At 39.8% G+C, this 12,209-nt stretch overlaps 2 protein-coding genes and 1 long non-coding RNA gene across 4 annotated transcripts in view; 2 read left to right on the forward strand and 1 right to left on the reverse strand.

Annotated features, from left to right (window-relative positions):
- The window catches only part of LOC133570061 (prostacyclin synthase-like), an 18,976-nt gene extending 18,299 nt beyond the window's left edge, over positions 1-677 (forward strand). Inside the window, exons 9-10 of the mRNA XM_061922708.1 lie at positions 162-313; positions 400-677. Of these exons, the coding sequence (XP_061778692.1) occupies positions 162-313; positions 400-547 (300 nt within the window). The 3' untranslated portion in view covers positions 548-677. The remainder of the gene's footprint in view (positions 1-161; positions 314-399) is intronic.
- Positions 1-11,676, reverse strand: part of LOC133570062 (uncharacterized) — a 14,612-nt gene extending 2,936 nt beyond the window's left edge. Inside the window, exon 1 of the long non-coding RNA XR_009810042.1 lies at positions 11,314-11,676. This is a non-coding gene — a long non-coding RNA (uncharacterized LOC133570062). The remainder of the gene's footprint in view (positions 1-11,313) is intronic.
- LOC133570059 (potassium voltage-gated channel subfamily B member 1-like) overlaps positions 11,416-12,209 on the forward strand; it is a 158,165-nt gene continuing 157,371 nt past the window's right edge. For both annotated transcript variants that reach the window (XM_061922703.1, XM_061922704.1), the window contains exon 1: positions 11,416-11,712. The gene's annotated coding sequence lies outside the window, so the exon portion shown is untranslated. The remainder of the gene's footprint in view (positions 11,713-12,209) is intronic.

Consider the following 12,209-nt stretch of genomic DNA (forward strand, 5'->3'; position numbering starts at 1 on the left):
AGTCATTTCCCAATCCGCAGAGGGATTGATTTACCCATAGGAAAAGGAATCAGCGCTAATTGGCGTGGGAAGGACACAGCAAGGTGGCTTTAAAACTGTAGTGGATGTATTCCAAGAAAAAAGCATGCATTGAATAAATCCAACTGAAAATGTGTTTGCAGAAGTTCCAGTTTGACCGCTTTCTGAATGCAGATGGATCCTCTAGAAGGGATTTTTACAAAGGAGGCAGCCAACTGAAATATTACACCATGCCATGGGGAGCAGGGACCAATGGCTGCGTGGGAAAGCAGTTTGCCATCAATACCATCAGACGGTGAGTGCCCTGGAATTAATGCAGCATTATCTGAAATCTGTGGGTGCTTATTCTTTTTTTGTTGTTGTTGCTTTTTCATCCTTCAGGTTTGTTTACCTGGTGTTAAATATGGATTTGGAATTATGTGACCTAAACGCCAAGATGCCAGAGATAAACGCCAGTCGTTATGGTTTTGGGATGCTGCAACCACAGGGAGACTTGTTGGTGCGCTTTAAAACCAGGACGACGCAATGAATCTTCACAAAAAAAGATATATTTATATGATACAGTCATGTACGGTAGTGCCTGATCTTTTAATATTTTATATTTATATTGTGTGCTAATTATTTTTGTTATTTAAGAATAAATCAGTTGAATAAATGAACCATGTCACTTGTGTTTTATTAGTCCACTGTATATTAAAGGTGTGAATCTTTGTGCACCTAACAATTTCATCTGTTTCAGAATCCTGGGGGGACGATTTGATTCAGAATTGTTTCTCAATTCAACGGGATTCTCGATTCAAACCGATTCTCTCAATGTATTATTTGGTAGAGAGTAATATTTATAATGAAACTTTTAAAACACGTTACAAAAGTTACTTTTGTTTTGTATTGAGATTACACACATTTATTTTTAAAAATATACATATATACATATATATACATATATATATATATACATATATGTATATACATATATATATATATATACACATATATATATATGTATATATATATATATATATATATATATATATATATATATATATATACATATTCATCCATCCATCCATTTTCTACTGCTTATTCCCTTTTGGGGTCGCGGGGGGCGCTGGCGCCTATCAGCTACAGTCAGGCGGAATATTTGTATGTATATATATATACACGTGTGTATATATATATGTACATATGTGTATATATATATATATATATACATATGTGTATATATATACACATATGTATATATATATATATATATGTATGTGTATATATATCTATTTGTGTGTATATATATATATATATGTATATATACTATATATATGTGTATATATGTATATATGTATCTATATATGTATATATATATATATGTATATATACTATATATATATAGGTTTATATATATGTATATATACTATATATATAGGTTTATATATATATTTGTATGTATATATGTATATATACTATATATATAGGTTTATATATATATTTGTATGTATATATATGTGTATGTATATATATGTGTATATGTATATATATGTGTGTGTATATATGTCTATGTATATGTAAATATATATGTATATATATGTATGTATGTATGTATGTATGTATATGTATGTGTATATACAGTATATATGTATACATATATGTGTGTATATATATGTATGTATGTATGTGTGTATGTATGTGTGTATGTATGTATGTATATATATATATGTATGTGTATATACAGTATATATGTATACATATGTGTGTATATATATGTATGTATGTATGTATATATATATATATATATGTGTCTATATATATGTATGTATGTATATGTATGTGTATATACAGTATAAATGTATATATATATATATATGTGTATATTTATATATATGTATATAAAATATATATAGGATCGATTTTTACAATCTGGACGTAGAAGCATTGTGATTCTGATGTGAATTGATAACTGTTTTTGTGCACCCTTAGTCTACATAGCGGTACTGATGACACTTGAAATGCACTCAACAGACACTTCATTAGGTACACTTACATTTGGAAGAAAAAACTGCATATTAGATGTATAAGAAAATAATAAAAAACCCGCCAACCATGTTGAATACATGAATAAGTCAAAATTTATTTAGAAAGCAAAGCACTCCTTTTTTTTCCTCCACAAAACAAATTTAAAAACAAAAGCTTAAGTGCTTTAAAAAACAACTACATTTACAAATATGTAACAAATATATTTAAACAGATCAATAAAAATATCTGATGGGTTTAAAAACCAAAAAAGATAAAATACAAATTCTGGCAAAAATTATGGATTTTGCAAACTTGGAGGATGTTCATTCAGTTGTTTAATTCTTAAGAAAAAAAAGTCGGTAACAGACATTGTATTAAACTATAGTCATTTCAAATGGTAACTTTCTGGCTTTAAGAACATTAAAAAGAAATCAGGACTATAAATTGTGGTGATCCGTAACGGTCAGATTTTCAGATCCAGCCGAGTAAAGAAGTTATCGAATCACTCAAATCTGAGTAAATAATTGATGGAATCACCCTATGAATTTTAAATTAAATCTGTTCATTTGTCTGCAGTTAAAAAAGAGTGTTCACACTTTGGGGAACTGTTGCACCAGTGGGTGTTTTCTTATGTTTTAAGCCTGTATTTAGCAAGTACCAATAAAACCCTGCATTATGTAAAAGTGTGTTGTACAAAACCCAAAACCAGTGAAGTTGGTACGTTGTACAAATGGTTGATAAAAATAGAATACAATTATTTGCAAATCCTGTTTAACCTATATTTAATTGAATAGACTGCAAAGACAAGATACTTAACGTTCAAACTGGAAAACTTTAATTTTTGCAAATATTAGCTCATTTGGAATTTGATGCCTGCAACATGTTTTGAAAAAGCTGGCACAAGTGGCAAAACAGACTGAGAAAAGTTGAGGAATGCTCATCAAACACTTATTTGGAACATCCCACAGGTGAACAGGCTAATTGGGAACAGGTGGGTGCCATAATTGGGTATAAAAGCAGCGTCCATGAAATGTTCAGTCATTCACAAACATTGATGGGGCGGGGGTCAACACTTTGTGAACTAATGTGTGAATAAATTGTCGAACAATTTAAAAACAACATTTCTCAACGAGCTATTGCAAGGAATTTAGGGATTTCACCATCTACGGTCCGTAAAATCATCAAAAGGTTCAGAGAATCTCAGTCTCCTTGGACGTATCCTCGCTCATCCATGCAGACTGGACACTGGCCGAGAGTTGGTTGGCCTAGAGTGGAGTCGGCTCTCTTGGTTGCTTTGTTGGGTCTGCTCCTGTCTCTGGCCATGCTCCCTCCACCCCAGCGGACGATGGCGTGGAACACCGCAGAGGCCACCACAGTGTATATGTTTCTTTTACTTTTTATTCATAGCTATATGTAGAAGTGGCTGGTTGTATCCGCTGCTTTAATGTCTTTAATGTCCTTTGTGTTCTTTGATGTTTGATGTTCCCCTCTTACACACATGTGAGAGGGATGTGTACGACCGCCAGACACTTCTGGATATGGACATATCGGGCCGTTTTGGACTGATAGACGCGGGCGTGCTAAACATGCTAACTAGCATGGGGATACGTCGGCGGCTACATCCAGCGGCCTGTGAAGCAGGGGAGTCTAGTAGCAGCGGGGGCCGTCTACGGAGCAGACGCCAGCGGTGTGATCGGAAACGCGGATGTCGAGCGGGGCTAAAAACAAAGCAGAAGGCTAATCCCCACAGAACACCACTTCCCTCCACCCTGAAGACGGATTTAAATAGAGGATGCGAGACTACTGGTCTGGGTAAGGAGTCAGTTAAATCAGAACAAGTTTTTTCTGCTTTGAGTGTTTCAGAGTTGGACATGTGTTTTACTGAGGTGGCTAACTATGATGCGTGCAGTTTATCAAAGCAACAAACAAACAATCGGAAAATCCCCGTTACTGAGGAGGCTAACCATGATGCGTGCAGTTTATCAAAGCAACAATCAAACAATCGGAACATTCCCGTCGTATCAATTCCTAGATATGGTCGTAATTATACTGAATGCACTGGGCATAATAAACACAACATTATTAATATTGCTACTACGGATAATTTGATCAAAAATTCCCTAAAACAGCCCACTACCTATAATATAGGTTTTTTAAACATAAGATCATTGTCTCCCAAAACGTTGTTAGTTAATGATATCAGAGACAACAATCTTAACGTCATCGGTCTCAGTGAAACCTGGCTTAAACCAAACGACTTTTTTGCGCTAAATGAGGCATGTCCTCCTAACTTTACACATGCGCATATTGCCCGTCACCTCAAAAGGGGTGGGGGGGTCGCACTAATATACAACGAAAACTTTAACCTTAGTCCTAACATAAATAATAAATATAAATCGTTTGAGGTGCTTACTATGAGGTCTGTCACACCGCTGCCTCTACACCTGGCTGTTATCTACCGCCCCCCAGGGCCCTGTTCGGACTTTATCAATGAATTCTCAGAGTTCGTTGCTGATCTAGTGACACACGCCGATAATATAATCATAATGGGGGACTTTAATATCCATATGAATACCCCATCGGACCCACCGTGCGTAGCGCTCCAGACTGTAATTGATAGCTGTGGTCTCACACAAATAATAAATGAACCCACGCATCGCAACGGTAATACGATAGACCTAGTGCTTGTCAGGGGCATCACCGCTTCCAAAGTTACGATACTCCCGTATACTAAAGTATCGTCCGATCATTACCTTATAAAATTCGAGGTTCAGACGCATGTTCGTCAAACTAATAATAATAATAACTGCTATAGCAGCCGCAACATTAATACGGCCACAACGACAACTCTTGCTGACCTACTGCCCTCGGTAATGGCACCATTCCCAAAGTATGTGGGCTCTATTGATAACCTCACTAACAACTTTAACGACGCCCTGCGCGAAACCATTGATAACATAGCACCGCTAAAGTTAAAAAAGGCTCCAAAAAAGCGTACCCCGTGGTTTACAGAAGAAACTAGAGCTCAGAAATTATCATGCAGAAAGCTGGAACGCAAATGGCGCACGACTAAACTTGAGGTGCACCATCAAGCATGGAGTGATGGTTTAATAACTTATAAACGCATGCTTACCTTAGCTAAAGCTAATTATTACTCAAATCTCATCCACCGTAATAAAAACGATCCTAAATTTTTGTTTAGTACGGTAGCATCGCTAACCCAACAAGGGACTCCTTCCAGTAGCTCCACCCACTCAGCTGATGACTTTATGCAATTCTTTAGTAAGAAAATTGAAGTCATTAGAAAGGAGATTAAAGACAATGCGTCCCAGCTACAACGGGGTTCTATTAACACTGACACGATTGTATATACGGCGGATACTGCCCTCCAAAATAGTTTCTCTCGTTTTGAGGAAATAACATTAGAGGAATTGTTACAACGTGTAAATGGAATAAAACAAACAACATGTTTACTTGACCCTCTTCCTGGGAAACTGATCAAGGAGCTCTTTGTATTATTAGGTCCATCAGTGCTAAATATTATAAACTTATCACTTTCCTCGGGCACTGTTCCCCTAGCATTCAAAAAACCGGTTATTCATCCTCTTCTTAAAAGACCTAACCTCGATCCTGACCTCATGGTAAACTACCGACCAGTGTCTCACCTTCCCTTTATTTCAAAAATCCTCGAAAAAATTGTTGCGGAGCAGTTAAATGAACACTTAGCGTCTAACAATCTATGTGAAACCTTTCAATCCGGTTTCAGGGCAAATCACTCGACGGAGACAGCCCTCGCAAAAATGACTAATGATCTATTGCTAACGATGGATTCTGATGCGTCATCTATGTTGCTGCTCCTCGATCTTAGCGCTGCTTTCGATACCGTCGATCATAATATTTTATTAGAACGTATCAAAACACGAATTGGTATGTCAGACTTAGCCCTGTCTTGGTTTAACTCTTATCTTACTGATAGGATGCAGTGTGTCTCCCATAACAATGTGACCTCGGACTACGTTAAGGTAACGTGTGGAGTTCCCCAGGGTTCGGTCCTTGGCCCTGCACTCTTCAGCATCTACATGCTGCCGCTAGGTGACATCATACGCAAATACGGTGTTAGCTTTCACTGTTATGCTGATGACACCCAACTCTACATGCCCCTAAAGCTGACCAACACGCCGGATTGTAGTCAGCTGGAGGCGTGTCTTAATGAAATTAAACAATGGATGTCCGCTAACTTTTTGCAACTCAACGCCAAAAAAACGGAAATGCTGATTATCGGTCCTGCTAGACACCGAACTCTATTTAATAATACAACTCTAACATTTGACAACCAAACAATTAAACAAGGCGACACGGTAAAGAATCTGGGTATTATCTTCGACCCAACTCTCTCCTTTGAGTCACACATTAAAAGCGTTACTAAAACGGCCTTCTTTCATCTCCGTAACATCGCTAAAATTCGCTCCATTCTGTCCACTAAAGACGCTGAGATCATTATCCATGCGTTTGTTACGTCTCGCCTCGACTACTGTAACGTATTATTTTCGGGTCTCCCCATATCTAGCATTAAAAGATTACAGTTGGTACAAAATGCGGCTGCTAGACTTTTGACAAGAACAAGAAAGTTTGATCACATTACGCCTGTACTGGCTCACCTGCACTGGCTTCCTGTGCACTTAAGATGTGACTTTAAGGTTTTACTACTTACGTATAAAATACTACACGGTCTAGCTCCATCTTATCTTGCCGATTGTATTGTACCATATGTCCCGGCAAGAAATCTGCGTTCAAAGGACTCCGGCTTATTAGTGATTCCCAAAGCCCAAAAAAAGTCTGCGGGCTATAGAGCATTTTCCGTTCGGGCTCCAGTACTCTGGAATACCCTCCCGGTAACAGTTTGCGATGCCACCTCAGTAGAAGCATTTAAGTCTCACCTTAAAACTCATTTGTATACTCTAGCCTTTAAATAGACTCCCTTTTTAGACCAGTTGATCTGCCGTTTCTTTTCTTTTTCTTCTATGTCCCACTCTCCCGTGTGGAGGGGGTCCGGTCCGATCCGGTGGCCATGTACTGCTCGCCTGTGTATCGGCTGGGGACATCTCTGCGCTGCTGGTCCGCCTACGCTTGGGATGGTTTCCTGCTGGCTCCGCTGTGAACGGGACTCTCGCTGCTGTGTCTTAGATCCTCTTTGGACTGGACTCTCGCGACTGTGTTGTATCTATTGTGGATTGAACTTTCACAGTATCCTGTTAGATCCGCTCGACATCCATTGCTTTCCTCCTCTCTAAGGTTCTCATAGTCATCATTGTCACCGACGTCCCACTGGGTGTGAGTTTTCCTTGCCCTTATGTGGGCCTACCGAGGATGTCGTGGTGGTTTGTGCAGCCCTTTGAGACACTAGTGATTTAGGGCTATATAAGTAAACATTGATTGATTGATTGGCCCAGGCTTAGACCGATTTTTTCATTTTATTTTATTTTAATCAATTTTTTTTATCCCATATCCCTCTTGTTTACCTGTATCTCACTTTTTCTGTATGGGGCGCTGGAAGCCGGCACAGCCGTCAGGGATCCTGTTCTGTCTCCCAGTAATGTTTGTCTGATCTTGAATGGGATTGTGCTGAAAATTTAAATTTTCCTGAAGGAATAAATAAAGTACTATCTAATCTAATCTAAAATAGCAGAGATCTAATCCTGCGGCCACCAAACCGGAACCCCTAAACGCCTTGACTGCGCCTAGAAATTCTGTCCATAAAAGTTGTAAACAGAATCGGTGACAAAGGACAGCCTTGGCGGAGTCCAACTCTCACTGGAAACGTGTCCGACTTACTGCCGGCGATGCGGACCAAGCTCTGACACTGACTGTGCAGGGAGCGAACCGCCACAATCAGACAATCCGAAACCCCATACTCTCTGAGCACTCCCCACAGGACTTCCCGAGGGACACGGTCAAATGCCTTCTCCAAGTCCACAAAGCACATGTAGACTGGTTGGGCGAACTCCCATGCACCCTCAAGGACCCTGCCAAGAGTATAGAGCTGGTCCCCAGTTCCACGCCCAGGACGAAAACCACACTGTTCCTCCTGAATCCGAGGTTCGACTATCCGGCGTAGCCTCCTTTCCAGTACACCTGAATAGACCTAACTGGGAAGGCTGAGGAGTGTAATCCCATGATAGTTGGAACACAACCTCCGGTTCCGCTTCTTAAAGAGAGGAACCACCACCCCGGTCTGCCAATCCAGAGGTACCGCCCCCGATGTCCACGCGATGCTGCAGAGTCTTGTCAACCAAGACAGCCCCACAGCATCCAGAGCCTTAAGGAAATCCGAGCGGATCTCATCCACCCCCGGGGCCTTGCAACCGAGGAGCTTTTTAACTACCTAGGCAACCTCAGCCCCAGAAATAGGAGAACCCACCACAGATTCCCCAAGCACTGCTTCATTATAGGAAGACGTGATGGTGGGATTGAGGAGGTCTTCAAAGTATTCTTTAAGTATTCGAGGTCAGCAGAACACCATCCACACCATACACCGTGTTGACAGTGCACTGCTTCCCCTTCCTGAGGCGGCGGAAGGTGGTCCAGAATCGCTTCGAAGCCATCCGGAAGTCGTTTTCCATGGCTTCCCCGGACTCCTCCCATGTTCGAGTTTTTGCCTCCGCAACCGCTGAAGCTGCACACCGCTTCGCTTCTCGGTACCTGCGCACTGCCTCCGGAGTACTATGAGCCAAAAGAACCCGATAGGACTACTTCTTCAGCTTGACAACATCCCTCACCGCCGGTGTCCACCAACTGTTTCTAGGATTACCGCCACGACAGGCAACAAATACCTTGCGACCACAGCTGCACGTAAACGATGATATTAAGGACCTTCGATTCCTCAGGCGGTACTGCATCAAAAAGCGACATCAGTGTGTAAAAGATATCACCACATGGGCTTAGGAACGCTTCAGAAAACCACTGTCAGTAACTACAGTTGGTCACTACTGTAAGTACAAGTTAAAACTTTACTATGCAGAGCAAAAGCCATTTATCAACAACACCCAGAAGCGCCGCCGGCTTCACTGAGCCCGAGCTCATCTAAGATGGACTGATGTAAAGTGGAAAAGTGTTCTGTAGTTTCACAAGTCCACATTTCAAATTGTTTTTGGAAACTGTGGAGGTCGTGTCCTCCGGAGCAAAGAAGAAAAGAACCATCTGGACTGTTACAGGCGCAGAGTTCTAAAGTCAACATCTGTGATGGTATGGGGGTGTATTAGTGTCCAAGGCATGGGTAATTTACCTATCTAGGAAGGCAAAATTAATGCTGAAAGATACATACAGGTTTTGGAGCAACATATTTTGCCATCCAGGCAACGTTATAATGGACACCCCTGCTTATTTCAGCAAGACAATACCAAGCCACGTGTTACAACAGTGTGGCTTCATAGCAAGAGTGCGGGTACTAGATTGGCCTGCCTGTAGTCCAGACCTGTCTCCCATTGAAAATGTGTGGCGAATTATGAAGCCTAAAATACCACAACGGAGACCCCGGACTGTTGAACAACTTAAGCTGTCCATCAAGCAAGAATAGGTAAGAATTCCACCTGGAAAGCTCAAAAAATTGGTCTCCTCAGTTCCCAAATGTTTAGTGAGTGTTGTTAAAAAGAAAGCCCATGTAATACAGTCATAAAAATACCCCTGTCCCAACTTTTTTGCAATGTGTTGCTGCCATTAAATTCTAAGTTAATGATGATTTGCAAAAAAAAAAAAAAAGTTTCACTGTTCCAACATTACGCCTATCTCAGCTACAATCTGGCACCTATCTCGGCTATAGTCGAGCGGAAGGCGGGGTACACCCTGGACAAGTCGCCACCTCATCGCAGTAATCTTCATTCCATGGTGACAGATAAAGTGAGTTTCTTACAAGTATCATCCCTGCAGGACGAGGAATAGCTAAACATTTTTCACTTCACACCGTAGCTCACCGGGGTAATCCCTGAATGTGAACAAACACCATGGGTGGATTTACACCTAATGTCCACTGTAATGATACCAAGTATAGGGGCGTATCTAGTCGATACTACTATGATTACTTTAATATTTTTTAGCATCAAAAATCTTCTTTTGTTTGTTAAAAATGTATATTATGTTTACAAACTCAGGAAATATGTCCCAGGACACATGACGACTTTGAATATGACCAATGTATGATCCTGTAACTAATTGGTATCAGATTGATACCTAAATGTGTGGTGTCATCCAAAACTAATGTAAAGCATCCAAACAACAGAAGAATAAGAGATTAATATATTTTAACAGAAGTGTAGATAGAACATGTTAAAAGAGAAAGTAAGCAGAGATTAACAGTAAATGAACAAGTAGATTGATAATTAATTCTCTAAATGAAACGGTATGTTACTGCATACGTCAGCAGACAAATTAGGAGCTTTTGTTTGATTACTTACTACTAAAAGACAAGTTGTCTTGTATGTTCACTCTTTATGTAAGGACAAACTTGCAATTAAAAACATGTATTTAATGTACCGTAAGATGTTTTGTTAAAATAAAGCCAATAATGACATTTTTTGTGGTCTCCTTTATTTAGAAAAGTATCAAAAGTACCGAAAAGTATCAAAATACATTTTGGTACCAGTACGCCTATCTCAGCTACAATCTGGCACCTATCTCGGCTACAGTCGAGCGGAAGGCGGGGTACGCCCTGGACAAGTCGCCACCTCATCGCAGTAATCTTCATTCCATGGTGACAGATAAAGTGAGTTTCTTACAAGTATCATCCCTGCAGGACGAGGAATAGCTAAACATTTTTCACTTCACACCGTAGCTCACCGGGGTAATCCCTGAATGTGAACAAACACCATGGGTGGATTTACACCTAATGTCCACTGTAATGATACCAAGTATAGGGGCGTATCTAGTCGATACTACTATGATTACTTTAATATTTTTTAGCATCAAAAATCTTCTTTTGTTTGTTAAAAATGTATATTATGTTTACAAACTCAGGAAATATGTCCCAGGACACATGACGACGGCATATATTAGTGCTGTGAAATTCTAAAAATCAGATTAATAACGAGGTTGGTGTGGATTCATTTTGATTAGTCACACATTATTAATCCTACAGTAATCTGTTTTATTTTGCTTCAGCAAAGAGACCCGAGATAAAAGCAGCAATTTAACCAGCCTTTGTTGCTAGGCAGATTTCAATCATAACAACAATACAACTTTATTATTATGTACACTAATTTTGTTCATCATGAAATATAAATATGAGCAAAACAGCACCTTCTGGTGGAAGCCAGGCAGTGTGTCCATGCTGGCACAGTGAGGGTTAAATCCTGCCCGGGGAGCCTGAGAGAAGTGCAGCAGGCAGCAGGCAGCATCATCCTCTCAGTCGGTCCACTCTCCTACTGGATGGAGAACACTCTGCGATCCTGAGGAGGAGGAACCGAACCCAAGTCTTCACCGACTGGGTCTACTTGTTGATTCGCCAGGAGAGGAGGAGGAGGGATGCACACTTGACGTGACGTGTCGGTCGGGGAGGGAAAGAATCAGAAAAAAAGAGCTCCATTGCTCTCCAGATCTACGCTGTTCATGATGTCTTCATCACAGCCTCCAATCCAGACAGTGTGGCAGCTTTTTGATACGGGTGACACTGGAGGGGAGATGCTGCACGATAGCTTGGTAAGTTCACATATTTTCAAACATTGTAATGTGTTTTTATTTTTCAAATATTTGCGAAACTTTTTTTGGATTATATCGAAAAGTCCTTGTTTACCGTTTATTGTTGTGTTTGTGAAAGTGATGGTTTCAGCACCAAAGTCAGCGGACAGCGACTTCAGCATTGGATAGCTCACACACTGTCATTAAAACATCATACTGGACAAATAACTTGCAATCATTTGTAGACATTTGATTATTAATAACATTCAAATCACTTTTTGTATTAAATGTATTTAAGTCCAATTGATACTATAGGAATAAAATTCATTAAAAAAAAAACATCCCTCACTGATGCACTTCTATACGCCAGTGCAAATATAAACAATGTTCTTTATATATATATATATATATATATATATATATATATATATATATATATATTTTTTTTTATCATCCTTGCAATTAATTTTAAGAGAATGGCGGAAAAATGCAATTAGAGCCGTACCTCGCCACATCGC

This window comes from Nerophis ophidion, linkage group LG16, assembly GCF_033978795.1.
Source record: "Nerophis ophidion isolate RoL-2023_Sa linkage group LG16, RoL_Noph_v1.0, whole genome shotgun sequence".
Lineage (NCBI taxonomy): Eukaryota > Metazoa > Chordata > Actinopteri > Syngnathiformes > Syngnathidae > Nerophis > Nerophis ophidion.